General features: G+C 32.7%; 1 protein-coding gene across 3 annotated transcripts in view; it reads left to right on the forward strand.

The window, feature by feature from the left end:
* LOC145291965 (bone morphogenetic protein 1-like) overlaps positions 1–18,994 on the forward strand; it is a 725,795-nt gene that overhangs the window by 635,307 nt on the left and 71,494 nt on the right. For all 3 annotated transcript variants that reach the window (XM_080137904.1, XM_080137902.1, XM_080137903.1), the window contains exon 5: positions 2,078–2,266. In XM_080137904.1, the coding sequence (XP_079994030.1) occupies positions 2,078–2,266 (189 nt within the window). The remainder of the gene's footprint in view (positions 1–2,077; positions 2,267–18,994) is intronic.

The raw sequence follows: 18,994 nt of genomic DNA on the forward strand, positions 1-18,994 counted from the left end.
AGTGTAACATCTAGAAAATTTGAAGTTTTTTGTTTGGTTCGATAATTATAGAAAGGCCAAAGTTATTAAAGAAGTTATGTAATTTTTTAATTGTTTTGTTGTACTCTCTTGGCCTGGCTGTTGTAGTAAAAAGGGCATCATCTCTATAAAGGCCCCCTTGGATATGTTTAAAGTGGTATTTAAGTTCTTTCAGTAAGAAGAGTCCTACTAAATCGGTAACTTCTGCAGAGTCAGAAACACCCTTCGAATTAAACTAAACTTGGTAAATCTCTGTGCATGATTTACACATCAGATCAACAAAGCTTGAATCTGAAAGGAAATCAAGTGTTTTAATTTATTTTTATTTCGGACTATTATTCTCAACTTTATTAGTTGTTGTTTTTCATCTTTTATTGGTTTATTTATTCACAACGTTTCGGCTAACTATTCCTCTGGCCTTCGTCAGGTGGTAACCACGACGGATAGGAACTTCGAATCTCCTAACTGCATTTTCAGCCATCACTGCCATCCGTAGTTGTTGTCTCACCACATTTTGGCCAAGTAAACCTCTGGCGCGCTTTGGATGGAATTAAAACCGCTATCTTCAGACAATGTTCATCTGAAACTGTAGAGATTCAACGCCTCTATCAACTGCGCCACGGGCCCCGAAGGGCGATCGAGGTTGGATTCTTTGATCTTATAAATCCACGTTTATTTATCATCTGATCTTCCATAGTCGGGTCCGTACCGATTGGTGTATATATTATTCCTTAATTGGAAAACGTGGATTTATAAGATCAAAGAATCCAACCTTGATCGCCCTTCGGGGCCCGTGGCGCAGTTGATAGAGACGTTGAATCTCTACAGTTCCAGATGAACATTGTCTGAAGATAAGTGGGTTCAATCCCACCCAAAGCGTGCCAGAGGTTTACTTGGCCAAAATGTGGTGAGGACAACAACTACGGATGGCAGTGATGGCTGAAAATTGAAAATGCAGTTAGGAGATTCGAAGTTCCTATCCGTCGTGGTTACCACCTGACGAAGGCCAGAGGAATAGTTGGCCAAAACGTTGTGAATAAACGAACCAATAAAAGATGAAAAACAACAACTAATAAAGTTGAGAATAATAGTCCGAAATAAAAATAAATTAATATATATAATGCTCATCTCAAAAATGAATTCCAATTAAGGAATAATATATATGAAATCAAGTGTTGTTGTCACTTCCATCATAAGGTAAACACAAACAGGACTGGAATTGGCAAAATTTTGTGTCGACACCACACTATTAACCATTCAAGAATGCATCATTCGAAAGGTAATCAGATTTGGTAGAGATATTCCCTCTGCCGATCTGTAATAACAGTGTGGAGGACCACAACAATAAGTGCCCATGGGTAGCATGTGCCCTCCATGGAGAAGCACTGTCATTCGAACTTGAAACCAATACGAGAATAAGTAGTTGGAAAGGTGATGAAAGAAAATATGATGGGTGATTGGCGAGGAACAAATCGAGTGGTGGAGGAGAATAAGTCAGCATTTCACAGGAGAAACACGAACACAACTTCGACGTCGTTTGTTCTCGACTTGCAAGAATTTAAGTGACTAAACTAAGGATTCATTCCGGAAGAAAAAAACATCGCTCGGTTACGAAAAAAAGACTATAAACAATCTTTCATGATCAAAGACCGTGTCTGTTAAAGATAGCACTAGCACGTACTGCCAGCGCCTAATATTTCCTAAGCAGGGCAGGAAATCACAAATGAACAGATCATGATTTTGTTTTTAACCCTAACCCTAAAACCTAAACTTTAACCCTAGAACTAAATCAAACTCTAAACTGGCTGAGAGGGAGAATTCGGTGGAAAAATCTAGTTGTAGAGCTGAAGTGCTGATCTAAGATTTGAAAAAAAGGGATGAAGATAATTAACTTAGAACTTAGCAAATCTCCTACGATGATCCATTCCATCAAGCTGTCAGCCACATCCACAGTTAATTGGGTACGGATCAAGTAATTTCTGAATTAATTTATTTTTATGTGTATGTGTATTTGTTTGTATTTTGCATTAACCTTTTCTGTTTGTCTCTTATCTTCCAGCCTGGCAGCCATTTGGACCTCCAGACAAGATTTGTGGGCCTGAGGTTGTTCATGGCATGGGTGGTGTCATTACTTCCCCTCATTTTCCAGCCCCTTTCCCGGGAAACATTCAATGTACTTGGTTGATAAAAGTTGCGAGTAAATACAAAATTCTTCTCAACTTTGTATTCCTGGATATCAAAAATTCTGGTAAGAATTTTGTCTTATATTCCAAGAATTATTTATCAAAAAAAAATGTTTTTGTTTTTTTATTTATGCTTTCATTGTTTTCAGTTGCTGAAGATGACAGTCTTTTTTTCTTTCTTGCAACATTCAAAATTGAAATGAATAAGTCTCTCCTTGAAAAGGTCACTAGGATTGATTTTCAATTCAGATCGGAGACGGAGGACTTATGTGCAATCGTTTGCCAAGTTTGCTGGAAACTATTTGGATCATTCTACTGCTCCAGAAAGTACCTGACTCTTGATGCAATCCTCTACATCTACAAGAATCGGATATGTCATATAATTGAGTTCTGTTGTTAGATGAACTTAAAGCAAACAAAAATATTTTTGGATATTTTTTTATGATTTTTTGTGTTTTTTTTTTCTTTTTTATAATTTTTTAAATGATTTTTCGTTTCTATGATATTTAAATCATTTTTATGATCTTTTTAATGATCTTTTTTATGTTTTATTTAATGAATTTTTATAATTTTTTAATGACTTTTTCGTTTTTATGATTTTTTAATCATTTTTAATAATTATTTTTAATGATTTTTTTCTATTCTATGATGTTTTAAAGATTTTTAATGATTTTTTTTCTATTTACGAATTTTTAAATGATTTTTTAATGATTTTTAATGATTTTTTTATATTGGAAGCGATTTTTTTAATGATTTTTTTAATAATTTTTTTTTTTATAATGTTTAATGATTTTTTAATGATGTTTTTAATGATTTTTTCTTTTTTATAATCATTTTTCTTTTTTATGAAATTTTGGTTTAAACTCAAGGTAAATATTTAGTTTTTTTATATGAAAACATCAATGATAGCAAATTATTGCTTTATTTAACGGCAATTCCATTGGCTCAACATTGAGACACCTTTCAACTTTTTATGTAAATTGCCTGGAAAATTCTGCCGATAGCAGGATTTTCATTCAGCATAAGTAGCATTTTTTTTTAATTATTAAGATTTTCCTCTCTCCCTATTTCTCTTTCTCTCATTTTAAGATCAACTAAATGCTACCATTGTGAACGTCATTAGCATTCCATTCTAATTCTTGAGGTGTGTGACTTGTGAAAATAACATCGTTGGGAAATTCTGGATGAGCAAGGTACTCTCAATTTAATTTTGCAGAAAAAACTGGAAACTTAGGGAGATATCAATCATACCAGTTAGTATAGGTGCCACAGGGCTTATGAAGAAGTACCTGAAGTCCTACCTAATTAATATTCCTGGTGAACCAAGTGCAAAAAAAAATCCAAACAATTGCACTTAGGGGAATAATGAGGATACTAAAAAGAGCTCTCGGCTGGTTTCAATAAAAAGCAGGACAATGTTGGCTGTCGGTTTGGTTTCCCCATATCCAGTATTATAATTTTCAAAGGAAGAAAAAAAACGAGGTAAAGAGGCTTCTTGAACTGTTGTCACCTTGTCTGGCATCTTTTTTTTATACTGATCTTTTCACTATCCTGTTCAAGTTGCTGTCAATCTGATGTAAATATTCTGATAAAAGTTCAAGTAATTCTTGATTTTTCAAAGCTGTGAACATAGTGATGAATTCAATGCAATCAAATGCTTTTTCATAGTCAACAAATTCAAAATAAAGTAGCATACCATTGCTCATTAGCTTTCTCTTGGAGATGCCTTACAACTTGAATGTGGTTCATGAAGTAAAATCCTGGTCGTAAAGATAGGTTTCTGTCAAGTGTGTTTTACACCCTTTTAAGATCATAAGAATCGATCTGATCAATATAAAAGAATATTTTTTTTATATTATCACCGAATCATATGGTATGAATTCGAAGATTCTATTGTTGACACTGGTTTCCCTGATATTTTTCTAGTCAGAAGTATTCCTAGAAAGACATCAAGTACTTACAGGAGAGACCATGTGAAGGTTGCCAACGTCCTAAGTGAAAGTAATTTTTATGGAACAAACTGGATTTAAGCTTGAGTCACTCAGGTCGTCAGTACATGTACTTAACCACTGAACCACCGTCAGCTTCTCCCTTGTTGTTAAAATTCGTCAATATCTTTCCTGCCCACTATGACTGGATCATTTGTGTCAGATTTGTTGAACAGGACTTAGATTTTTCCACTTTGCCTAATAAATAAGTAATCCATCTTTACCAAATTTACACTTCTAACGATTACTATGATATTGTCCAATTGACTACTGTACACTCTTTCACCCTTATCCTCGAGTGGCCTCTGGGCCTTGATAAGTGGTGATTCCTTTGTAAAAATAAATAAATGGCTAATATTATAAATGTCGCTCAGAACCTCTTCTAATTTTGGCCTTCGGGACAAGATCAAAGTGTAGTATCTGTTCCGGCAGATGCTGCACTTAAGATAATTTGTACCAGTCAATGGAGGGGAAACCCTCTATACTGGGACAATTATTATTTTTGGTAACCAGAGTGCCCCCTTTTTGCCTACTTTTAGGGGAGCTGGTTTTTACCTCACATTAAAAACGGCCTTGTGCCTAATTTGCTCAGTGGGGGAGCAAATAAATACCATCTGTTCTTCAGATGCTGCGCTTCAATTTCTTGTTCTCTGTCAGTGGAGGAGAAATCCTTCACGACTGAGACAATTTCTATTTTTGTTCCTTTTCTCCACGTTAAAAAACGACCCTGGTGTCTAACTCTGTCCCGTGGGGAGGCATTGTAAATAGGAACAATATTATTGTCGGCAAATTCAAGATGTTCATATTGATGCGTCTGCCTTCCAAGTCAAATTTATTGATCACCGAATCTTGCAAGAGGTTTCTTGAACTGTTGTCACCTTGTCTGACATCTCTTTCTATGCTGATCTTTTCACTATTCTGTTGAAGTTGCTATCGATCCATTGTAAATATTCTGATGAAAGTTCATGTAAGCGCTATGAATTTCTTGACTTTTCAAAGCTGTGAACATAGGGATGAATTCAATGCAATCAAATGTTTTTTCATCGTCAACAAACACGAAATAAAGTGGTATACCGTGCTCACCAGCTTCAACTTACATCTTGAATGTGGTCCGTGGTGACAAATCTTGATAGGAAACTACTTTGTTCTCCATGGATGTTTCTGCATAGGTTTTTACATCCTTTTTTACATCGTAACAATCGGTCAGAACTATATAAAAGAATTTTTTTTATATTGTCACCAAATCTTGATTAAAATACGGCCACACAGAAGAGTCATAGATAGCGAAAAGTGTACCCAAGGATAATTCTTTTTTAAATGTACTTTAGCAATAGCCAAAATAATATAACAGTTAGAAGCGCCGACTGTCACCTAAGTGGTTGAGTTTTGATCCTAGCATGAGGTAGTTGCTAGTTTAGCCACACTGAAGAGCTGTGATACAGCGAGACAGTCTGTATGTAGATTACCATATATATATATATATATATATATATATATATATATATATATATATATGCCATATATTTCGGCGTATAAGGTGACTGTCAGATAAGACGAGGTACAAAATTGGAGCAAATTTTCATCAATTTATCATATATCGGTTGTATAAGACGATTGTTAAATCACGAAACCATGTTTGTTTAGTCTAGGCTAGAGATTGCAACACCCGGTATCTTTTGAAATATTGGTTTTTAAAGATGATTTTTAACTTTAAGAGTCGTCTTATATGCTGAAATATATATATATATATATATATATATATATATATATATACATATATATATATATATATACATATATATATATATATATATATATATATATATATATATATATATATATATATATAAGAACAAGTAGTTAATAAAACATGTTAAAAACACTTTGAAAAAGAGTTAAAAACATATTTCGTTTTAAAAAGGAAGCACAAAATAAGTGGATAGTCTTTAATCCACAGAGTTTCGGAGAAATACTTTCCTTCTCATCAGAGGGTAGGATTTAGCAAAATGCGGGATTGGATTTTGCTTGCAAAAGTATTTGATGAAACTACAAGTAAGTCAGATCTTAACTGGTAACAAATAGTGAAAGAGAGGGAATATGGTGAAGGAAAAGGTGATTTCACGTGAATAGATAGTTTGGTGAAGGGTAAAATATCCAATAACGATAAAATCCAAAAATCAAAATCTACAAAAGTTGGTTAAATTTCCATTTCCACAAGTAAAATCCAAGGGAATCATGTAATTGGAAGATGGTCCAAAGTAATCCAAAAGGCAGAAATCTGTGGAATAATTCACAGATGTGCATAGAAAAAGAATTTAAAACGACTGTCAAGGCTGGGCTAATTTGGGAGAATTGCCATCTTGGATTATTTTGGTAAACTTAACTGTAATACTTATTTCATTTATATATATATATATATATATATATATATATATATATATATATATATATGAATAAAACATCAATACGAAAAATATATGAATGTTTATATCTTTTCTGTATTTATTTCCTGTGTGTTGACGTGTAGGAATACAAAAAGTCTTTTGAAAAAAACAAGAATGTTTCCTTCAAAAGTCCTTAATTTTCGACCGATCCTTCGATCTTCCTCAGTGTGAATATATATATATATATATATATATATATATATATATATATATATATATATATATATATATATATTTTTATCTTTACATCATCAACACTCTGATCCCCATCTGGCATCAATTGAAATGAATGGCTCTCATCTTGTGGAGGCCTCATGTTTTGACAAGCTTCTGGGCTTGACCTTTACTCCTGATCTTAAATGGAACACATACATTAAAACTGTTGCCAAGGCCGCTGGAAAAATGGTGGAATCCTTCTATCGATCCAGTAGATATCTCACTGCTGATGCAATTCTCTATCTATATAAGAGCCAGGTAGTCCAAGGATGGAGTACTGTTGCCACATCTGGGCAGGAGCTGCTAGAAAGGACTTATCCTGCCTTGATAGAGTTCAAAATAGACTTCGTAGCATTGTGGGGAATGTCCTTTTCTCTTCCCTGCAACCTCTTTCTCACAGAAGAGATGTTGCGAGTTTGTTTCTGCTTCATCGTTTTCATGGAAAGTGCTCGGCTGAGCTCCATTCTATGCCCCCTCCTCGCCAAACTTTCACAAGAAACACTCGTCTAGCAGAAAACACTGTCACTAATTTCCCCCACTCTTTATCTGTGCCTAAACCTAAACGTAGATTCCATGAGCAAGGCTTCTTTCTTAGAACTGCATGCCTATGGAATTGTCTTTCGTTTTTCTGCTTTCCAGCTGACTACAATATGGTTGTCTTCAAGTCTAACGTAAACAAGTTTTTGATGAGCCGTTCCATATAAGTTAACAAATTTACCAAATCTCCATTACTAACGGTTACTATATTGTCCAATTTCTACTGTACACTCTTTTAACCCTTATCCTCGAGTGGCTTCTTGGCCTTGATAAGTGGTGATGTCTATGTAAAAATATATATATATTAGGCTAAGAAGAAAGTTCTTGCAGAATTTTTATTTCTGATTTCAAATGGTATATTTTCAAATATGTTTTACTTTATTTTACTTTATGTACCATTTTAAATAGCGTTTTTCGTTCTATCTAATCGTTTAAATTCGAATCGTTTTAAAACAATTATGTCTTCTTTTCAGAACATTGAATACAAGATGTTAAAAAAGCAAATTCGCATAATTTTCTCATTTCAATACAAGCTAGGCCGTAAAGCTGCTGAAACAGCTCATGATATCAACGGAAGATTTGGCCCAGGAACCACTACTGAACTCGGAGAACAATGGTGGTTAAAGAAATTTCATGGTGGCGACGAGAGTCTTGAAAATGTTTAGTGGTCGGCCATCAGATGTTGACAACGATCAATTAAGAACCTTAGTCGAAGCCAATCAACTCACAACTGTTTGAGAGCTTGCTTTTGAATTAGACGTAACATATACTACGATTTCCAACCACTTGAGAGAGATTGGAGAAAAATAAACTTGATAGATGGGGCCTCACGAATTGAATGACCACCAGAAGAAATGTCGTAAAAGTGTCTTTGCTGCAACAAGAACAACCCCTGTCTCAACCGGGTTGTTACTTGCAATGAAAAGTGGGTTCTTTACGACAATCGGTGACGCTCAGCTAAGTGCTGCACAACACTTCTTCAAGTCAGAGTGGGACCAAAAGGAGGTCATGCTAAGTGTTCGATGGTTTGCAACCAGCCTCATTACAGTTTTTTGAATGCAGGCGAAACCATTACAGGGGTGAAGTAATGTCAACAAACGGATGAAATGTATCAGAAACTTTGACAACAACATCTAGCATTAGTCAACAGAAAAGGTCAAAGTCTCCTCCACGACAATGTCCGACCACACGTAACTAAACGTTGCAGAAGTTGAACGAATTGGGCTACGAAACTCTGCCTCATCCGTCATACTCTCCAGACCTCTCCCTACTGACTACCACTTTTTCAAGCATCTCTACAACTTTCTGCTTGAGAAATGCTTCAAAAATCTAAGCGATATCAAAAACCCCTTCAGCGACTTCATCGTCACCAGAACAATTTTTTTTACTTTACTACCATAAATACACCTGTCTTGTGTTGGGAAAAATGTGTTGATTCTGATGGTGCTTATTTCTGATCAATAAACTTTTCTTTGAGCTGAGATATGTTTATCTGAATTTAAGTTAAAAACTGTACGAACTTTCTTGTCAACCTTATATATATTAATATTTTTATTTATACAGCCATGTACAAATCTGCGAAACTGACATGACGATGTTTCAATCTGTAGTTATTTAAAACTAAGATCTTTTGAGATGAAAAGTCCTTTCTTTTAGATGTTATTTCGACATGAACATCTAAAAGAAAGGGCAAATTTTTCACCTTTAATAAGTACACATTGAAACATCATCATGTCAGTGTTGCTGTGTTTGTCAATGTCTATATGAATAAAAATATTAATATTCTTCAGAATAAAGTAATGCAATAGATCTACTGGTATGGAAATCCAGTGATTATCGGTCTTACAAAATATTAGTGGCTGTAATATTTTATAAAGACAATCCCAGTTAAATAAAAATTGCTCAATATACCAGATAGAGAAAGTAAATCAAAATTTAGTAATTTAAATTTTATGATGTGAAATGGTTAAATTTCAAATCTTCAAATTGTTATTATATGCAAGACAAAGATATATTATATTATAGATATATTATAATTTTTGCTAATATTTTCTCTTCTGAGGAGATGAGGAGATATTGAAAACCTATAGGTTAAGGAGATATACTTATTGAAATGTATTTTTTGTCTTGCATTTAATAAAAATTTCAAGATTTGAAATTTAACCATTTCACATCATAGAATTTAAGTTACTAAATTTTGATATATAGCTCTATTTACACTTGAGCACTATTATTTAACTTTAGTATTATCCTACAAATACATACTTAACTTGGATTGCCATATATATATATATATATATATATATATATATATATATATATATATATATATATATATATATATTCAGACAGATATTTTTAAATAGCACAGAGTGTTTTTGCTTAATGATTTTTTTTTTTTTTTGTAATTTTTGCGTTTTTCGAATGGTCATTCTTATATATCGGTCGAATTTGTGTAGGAAAGTTCCGTAATTGTTTTCGTCCATTTGTTTTGTTTTTTTTTTGTTTTTTTTGTTTTTTGCAAGTACTTTGAACTAATTTTCTTCAGTCGGCTTTAGGCAGTTTTTGATTACTGTTTCCTTTAAAATCTGGATGCTTTTATATGCTTCTGTTCGAATTACATTTAAATTACTTGAAACAGTAATCATAAACTGCCTGAAGACAACTGAAGAAAATCAGTTGAAAGTACTTGCAAAAACAAACAAACAAAAGAAACAGATGGACGAAAATGACTATGAAACTTTTCTACACATATTCGACCGAGACATAAGAATGACCATTCGAAAAATAGAAAAATTACAAAAAAAAGATCATTAAGCAAAAAGACTTTGTGCTATTTAACAATATCGGTCTGAATGAAAACATGCTACCTAAATACACTGTGTGTGTGTGTGTGTGTGTGTGTGTGTGTGTGTGTGTGTGTGTGTGTATGTGTGAAAACAGAAAAATGTTAGTAAAATTTTTTTGTAATTTGTAACTCTTCATTAAACTGATACTAGCAACTGCACACAAAACCAAGGCTTACTCATAAATAGATTTAAGAAAGTAGCTGGTCTACAAAAACCTGACCAATGCAGATTCTGTCACTTGGCTGTTGAAAGCCCAGGCCACCTAATATCTGGATGCAAGATCCTTCTAGCCAATGGTCATTACATTGTTCGCCACAACAAAGTGTGTAAATACTTACACCGGAAGATCTGCAAAGAGATGCAACTAGACAGGTCGTCGACCATCTGAGAACATGGACGACCACTGATAACATCAAACGGAAAAGTGACAGTGTTCTATGACAAAGACATGCAGGCGGGCAGATACATAAAAGACAAGGCCATCAAGCCAGATATAGTATTATGGAACAAGCCCGAAAGAACTCATCACCGACCTCACAGTTTGGCTTTAACAGAGCTGAACGGGAAAAGATAACAAAATATCAGGACCTAAAAAATGATCTAAAAACGACATGGTCTATGAAAGAAATAAACATTATACCGGTTGTGACGGGAGCAACTGGCCTAATAAAAAAGAACCTTCAGAAATAATTAGAAGAAATCCCTGAAAGACCAAGCTGTAAGGAAATACAGATAGCAGCCATAAAGGGAACAGTGTCTATTCTTAAAAGAGCACTCGGATATAAATTTAAACTGTAATAGATGTTGGCCCCCAAGAGGGAGCCCCTTGATCTTTTCAAACTAACCAAAGTAAAATAAATTTTTAAAAAAGTGAAATAAATTAAAAACGCTAAGAAAAAATTACTATCACCATGACAACATGAAGAATGTCTGGGTTGTTTTTTGTTTTGTTTTTTTAGGGGTTGTTATTGTTGTTTTTTTTGTTTGTTTGTTTGTTTGTTTGTTTTTTTTTGTTTGTTTTTTTTTTACTTCGTGTCATTTGTACGTAAGGAAGTTAGTTTAGCGAAACGTTACATGTCACAAAAAAACGTCACTGATTCATTTTTTTACGAATCATTTAATGTTGCATAAACATCTAAATTTTACTGTGCGAAGTTTTAGTTCTGAAACACATCATGTAAAAGAGATTTTCAAATAAATGAAAACACATTTTCTGTAAACTTTACTAATTTATTACGTATAGAAATTTTGTAGAAGACTTATGGTGGCTGTAAATGAGGAATAATGTAACTTAAGATGAAGGAAATAAAAACACTTGAAAAGGAGAAGTTTCCTCGAAATATCACGATATAACTACTGGTTTCACACACACACACACACACACACTCACACACACACACACACACACACACAACACTACTCTAGTGAACGTTCTGAAAAGTCAAAAACAAACACAATTTTCCTCTGAAATTAAACAACTAAACCATTAAATAACCAAAAAAGGATTGATATGCTGGAAAATAAAATAACCAAACCAAAACAAACACCATGAATAAATATTTGAAGCAATAAATCTTTTCCAAAATTACTAGATTCAGCATTAAACAATCCCAAAAAGGTTGATATGCCATAAAATAAAAAAACTAAAAAAAAACTCCATGAATAAATATTTGAAGATATAAAATACTTGAAGCATAAAAACTTTTTCTTCCAAATTACTGGATTCGTTATTAAATAACCTGAAAAGGGTTGATATGCTGCAAAACAAAACAAAAAAAGTAAACAAAACTATAGCGTGTCTAAAAAGTCACAGAAGGGTTTTGAACTTAAGCAGGTTCTTTATTTTTGATGATGTATTTCTGTCATTTTAACACAATCTGACTAAGACATTGGGATTTTTTAATGCAAAATTTAAACAATCTTTATTTATGAAAACTAATGTCTTTTAAACGTTGCCCATTTTCAGCTTCGCTCTTGGATTTTCAATTGGTAATGTCAAATAACCACCATGTTCCCCATACTTGATTAGCTCTGACTTTTTCTTGTGGGGATATCTTAAAGAAAGGGTCTATGTTAACAAATTTCAAACCCTAGAAGAATTAAAGGAAAATATCAGCAATGAAATAAGGGAGTTAAATTGCAATCCAGAGATTCTGCAATCTGTCATGAATTAGTGATCTTTTGGAAAGAGTAGAAATATGCAAAGCTGAAAATGAGCAACATTTAAAAGAGATTATTTTTCATAAATAACGATTGTTTGACTTTTGCATTTTTTATTTTTTAATTTTCACAATTTCTTAGTCAGATTGTGTTAAAATTACAGAAATACATCATCAAAAATAAAGAATCTATTTAAGTAATTTTTTTTGGACACCCTGTGTAATCATTACTGAAACATTAAAGTTTATAAACCTTGGCTGCTAGACGTTCTCTTCGTATGAACTTCAGACTAACTCTAGACAAAACTAGTGGATAACAGTGAGATCTTTATTCAATGTGATTCAATCCTTTCTCTTCAAGCCATGTGGCGTCATATTTGTTTTTTATACATTCCCACTAGCAAGAGAAATTTTCAACTCATGGTTATCAAGTTGACTTTGACTGATCTTTCGGCACTTTTCTATTTCCTATTGTTCTCAACTAACTATATTTTATACTAATGGATCTACGCAATTAATATCTTACACCGTACCTAGAATGTCAGTGTGTGTGTGTGTGTGTGTGTGTGTGTGTGTGTGTGTGTGTGTGTGTGTGTGTGTGTGTGTGTGTGTGTAAAACTTTAACTGCCAGACATTATCCTTGTATGCGCTTCTGCATGATTCTCCCATCATGGAAGATAGGTAGTAATTCAATGCGATTCTTGTTCCAAATCACTGACCAGTAACCGGGAGGGGAGAGGGAGAGACAGAAAAAAAAAAAGATCGTGATCACTAATTAATTATATGTCGTCAGCCCATATCATTCTACATCTGAACTCCTAGCATGCTTTCTAACCGTAATTTTCCTATCATACTCTCTGTGAGCCATGTGATATCATATCTGTTTCTAGTACATTCCTACTGCCTAAGCATTTTTTTAATTCAGGATTGCGAAATTCATTTAGGCTAACCTCTTAATGTTTTTTTAATCTCAACTAACTAAATTGTATACTAGAGGGACCTATCCATATCTTACACCATATCTAGAAGTGAATTAGAAAATATAAAGATTTGTAAAGTGTAGTGTTTGGGGCTGTGCCCAACCACACGTTACTAAATCGAAGTTGAACGAATTGAGCTACGAAACTCTGCCTAATCCGCCGTGTGTGTGTGTGTGTGTGTGTGTGTGTGTGTGTGTGTGTGTGTGTGTGTGTGTGTGCAACTTTCACATTATTAATTACTTAAGCAATGGAGTTTTATGAATCAACACCTGATTCAATGTAGAAATAAATTCAACACTGAACAAGAGGAAATTTTTTCAAGGAGAAATGTCAATTGTTCAAGATAAAAAAGATTATAAAAAGATAAACACTGAAAAGGTTATACAACAAGTGACATAGCTTAATAAATCTGTTTTAAAAAATGATGAAGTTAAAATTAGTTCTATTTTTATAAGGAACTGGCAGGATTACCCGGCATTGCCCTGGGCTATAAAAAAAAACAAAAGAACAAAAGGAAGTTAAAGATGTATAATATACATCTTTAACTTCCTTTTGTTCTTTTATGTACATTGTATATAATATATTTTATTAGAACTTTTCTCTTTATTTTTCTCTATCTTTCTTTCTTTTCTCCTTCCCTGTTTTTCCACATCCCTTTTCCCACTCTTTCACCTCCGCAGAACCCATTTCTCTTTCTTGTATTAATGTATTGAAAATACATTCACCTATCTATCATAAAATAGATAACATTATAAATGTCTGAAAATAACGATCCCTTTACTCTGAAGAAAACTGGCTAAGTTGACCCCTAGTTTTTAATTTTAGATATTATTCAGCTGGGGCAATGCCGATCAAGAATATGGCAACTTTGTGGGTGGGTGTTTTGTAGCCTTTTACTTTTTGGTAGATACACACATACACACACACATACACACAACTGTTCTTTATATAATAGATAATATGCTCAATAGATTCCCAAAATGAAGAAATACTCATTGAGTAGTTGTAGGGTGTGTGTGTGTGTGTGTGTGTGTGTGTGTGTGTGTGTGTGTGTGTGTGTGTGTGTGTGTGTGTGTGTGGCTAAAAGTCCCAAACAAAGACCCACAAAGTTCATTTATTTTTAATGAACATTGCCCCAGATAATATCTAAAATTTAGGGAGAAAAATTAAGAATACGTCATGCAGAGTGAGTTCTCCGGACATTTTATATACTAAAGGGAAGTAACCCTGAATATTTATCAAGGAATTACTGCCCTTATGCCAATTAATTTCCTGAGGAATCTATGTAAAAGAGAATTTTCTGTGTGTATGTGTGTTCAGAGAGATGAATGACTGGGCGGAGGAAAGAAACGGGATGAGGAGAGGGAGGAGGAAAGAAAGATAAAGAGACAGGTAGAAAGGGAGTAAAAGGATCGAAGTTTTAATTGAAATATGTTACATTTTTGCCCCAGGCAACACCGGATTGTCCTGCTAGTAAAATATATATGCTGCTTATATTTAAGAAAGGAAAAAGATTATTATAATATTTGAGGTTGGACTCTTCAATGACTCTGAAATTGTAAAGTAATCATTACATGTCAACACCCGGGACCCACACGTTGTATGCACAGACACTTTTTCAGTTGAAAGAACAGACATTTATTTACAGGTACTTCCAGAATAATGCGTTGCCTCTTGTTCAAAAGTCTTCTCGTACTCCATTGTGCTTAACAAGATTTACCATGTCATACTTTGTCTTTGTCCGTCTGTCCCTGCCGCTTGGGGGCCACATATGCAACGTCTGTTTATGCTCTCTCGTGTCTCGAAAACCTCGCGAATACCTGCTTCTCTGAACGTGTATGTGCTTTTTTATCACTGTCACATCGTGAAGCCGGCTTGGTTAATTGCATTTGGCTGCTGCTACTACTGCTGCCATACGCGTATCCACGCTCTCTCACAGAAGGAAAATAATAATTCAAATAAAGATAGACGTATATAATTCTAACATAGCTAACTAATATAGAATGAATAATGCTTGAATGTAAAAACAATACACAATTTGTTGTGTTGCTTTGTTTGGGGGCGATAAAACAACCTGTCTTCTTTTTATCTTGTTTATTTTATAATATGTTTCATCGGAATTGATAACAGCTTTTCTCTGTGATTTTGTGTATTTGAAGAAGCTATACATCTTATCGAAACGTCATATAAATTGAATAATCGGATTTCATCGAAGATTTCGGCTAAACCGACAAAATGCTGAATTTTTCATCCGTGTTTCGGCTACCTGGAATAGACCGCCGCTTGGATCAGTTCAAGAAGTTGGACAGGTTCTGGTAAACTGTACTTCCGACCACCTAAATTCGCAGCGCACCTCCCTCCCTTTTTGTTCGCTTTCCTTTTTTTTTTCTTTCTTTCTTGCTGTGCCCTTCTTAATGGCGACGAAACCTGTAATGCTTTAACTTTTGCCGAGTAAATTGAGTCGAATTGAATAAAGCCCGTTTCATATAAAAAGTTCTTCCACTTCATACTGTTAGATACTATTTTTTCATACAGTTATTTTTTCATGCAACTATTTCTTCATACAACTACCTCTTTTTTTTGCCTTTTAACGTTATCCTGTCTGGGTCATTTTGACATTTGCTTTTCTTATTTATATTTAATTCTATCACCATTTAATCTGTTTTTCTTTCTCTTCTTCTTTACTGATTATGTTTTTATTACAGTTTGTCTCGGCAGCCGTGTTAAACGCATATCTTATTTTTCTTTTATTAATATTATTGGAATTTTCCCCCCTTTTCCTTGTACATATTTGTGGATTATTCCACGGATTTCGGCCTTTTGGATTATTTTGGACCATCTTCCAATTACGTGATTTCCTTGGATTTTACTTGTGGAAATGGAAACTCAATTAACTTTCTTGGACTTACATTTTTGGATTTTACCGTCATGGGATACTTTACCGTCCACCTGACTATCCATTCACGTGAAATCACCTTTTTCTTCACCATATTCCCTCTGCTTCATTTTTTGTTATCAAGTAAGATATTTGACTTACTTGCAGTTTCATCAAATACTTTGTATGCAAAATCCGATCCCGCATTTTGCTAATTCCTATCCTCTGATGAAAAAGAAAGGATTTCTTCGAAACTCTGCGGATTAAGGACTATCCACTTATTAAGTGTTTCCTTTTCAGATTAAATATATTTTAACTCTTTTTCAAGGTATTTTTTAGCATGTTTTATTAACTATTTGCTCTGATATATATATATATATATATATATATATATATATATATATATATATATATATAAATATATATATATAAATATATATATAAAAATATATATATATAAATATATATATATATATAAATATATATATAACTATATATATATAAATATATATATATAAATATATATATAAATATATATATAAATATACATATATAACTATATATATAAATATATATATATAAATATATATATAAATATATATTTATATATATATATATATATATATATTCAGTAATGTGATTGATAATTTAAAATTCAAATTAGAATTAAATTAAGTATCCGTTTCACGAGAAGGAACAACAACAAAATCAATAATTTGTACGATCGTTTCGGAAAACAATGTTTTTATTGTGGTAGACATTAAGCCACGGACAATAATTTTTGCATATATTATTATTAAAAAAACAAACTAAGGAACAACATTTTAAAACCTAATATTTGTTAGAAATAACAATTGTGAAAAGCTAAAATTTTGAAAACTGGTAGTCGTTATCATACATACTAAAATTTGAATCATTCGCATAAATAAAGAATTAAAACAATTATTCATTTATTTTCAAAATAGGAACGTCCAAAAGTAAGGTATATATATATATATATATATATATATATATATATATATATATATATATATATATATATATATATATATATATATTAGTGCCATTGGATACTGAATAAAAATATTGTCTGGTGTGTATGAATACGTTTGATGATGTAGAGTATTTTATAAAAAAAATTCGCGCTGCAGTTTTTGGCTTCAAACGTATTTATACGTATTGTATTCTTCAAATTTCACTCAGCGCTTCTAACGGATATGAACAAAAAAAACTACCCGAATTTTCAAAATGCACGACCACGCGTCACCTATCCAGCTTCATAAAAACCCTGCAGTTAACAACATCACGTGGACTCTTCATCGAACTATCTTCCACTCTACATCATGTCGAAGAAAAAGAGAAAAAAAAGATTGACAAGGGAGTCTTATTCCGAAATATATTTCTTAAAAAATAAACACTCGTTTATTTTATAAAAAAATTTCGCGTTGCAGTTTTTGGCTCCAAACGTATTTATACATAATTTATTCTTCAAATTTCACTCAGCGCTTCTAAAGGATATAAACAAAAAAAAATACTCATATATATATATATATATATATATATATATATATATATATATATATATAATGTATGTGTGTATGTAGAACCAAAAATATAGGCATTTCAATATCCAATTTGGCTACCAGTTTCCCGACCAGTGTTAATCGTGACACCTTGCACTGATGATTCCCGAAAGGATGAAACACTAGTGTCTAGGTATTTAATGATTATTATAGTAAATAATTATGTCAGCCCTTTAAGAAACTCGTTTAGTAACGTTGAGCACTTTCCATTTGAATAAAAGTCAGTCACTTTAGCTCGCATGCGCAGATTATGTTATTATAATCATCAGATCACTCTGACAGACGTTAAAAACATTAAAAAATGTTTAAATTTCAACGATATTTCTCGCGGTTGACTGTGGCCGTGTGGATTTGGTCCCTGATAATGGAGTCAGAGATGGTTTCGTTGCTCCTTCCCCTCCCCTCCTATTTTTGCTGATGAGGAGACTTTGTTTTTATAGGACAAAACTTTTGTCAAATTATTATCAATATTCATTGTCAATTTAAATAAACTGAACATCATTTCTGAAACGATCGTACAATCTAATGAATTTTGTTTGTTTTCCTTTTGAAACTGATTTTAATTCAAAATTATGAATCGTTTTTTTTTTTTTTTCAATATATATATATATATATATATATATATATATATATATATATATATATATATATTCATAGATATAATACTTTTTGGGGCAATTTTATGAGTTCCAAATCTCAGCGACTATTAGTCAGAATTTTCAAATGAAGGGTCGTTGGAAAGGTACCTACCTGAATTGTGTAGTACGCTATGTGACATCTGCCATTAAGGTCGCACTTTCAGGGGAGCATCTATCATTCAGAGCCTATTTTTGACCTTTAAGAAATAAGCAACCAATCATTAGATTTTTACAAACTTAAGTTTTTGAACAGATTTTTGCTTAATTTATGTAATAGTAATTGTACGCTTTGCCCTTTATGTTGGGATTCCATTTTCTCCTAATTTCTTTTTAACATTTATATATCCCATTTCACAGTCATAAAATGTTTCAGTCATAGTCATTTGTTTTCCTATTTTGTTTGTAGGAATTGCATAGTTATAGTGGATGCTGAACTATAAAATATCTGATATTTCCCCAAAAATATCAGGCCTTGATGGATGAGAGACTAAAACTTGCTAATATGATTTCAAATGATCTGAAAT

This window comes from Euprymna scolopes, chromosome 13, assembly GCF_053919585.1.
Source record: "Euprymna scolopes isolate OS-2025 chromosome 13, ASM5391958v1, whole genome shotgun sequence".
NCBI classification, from domain to species: Eukaryota; Metazoa; Mollusca; class Cephalopoda; order Sepiida; family Sepiolidae; genus Euprymna; species Euprymna scolopes.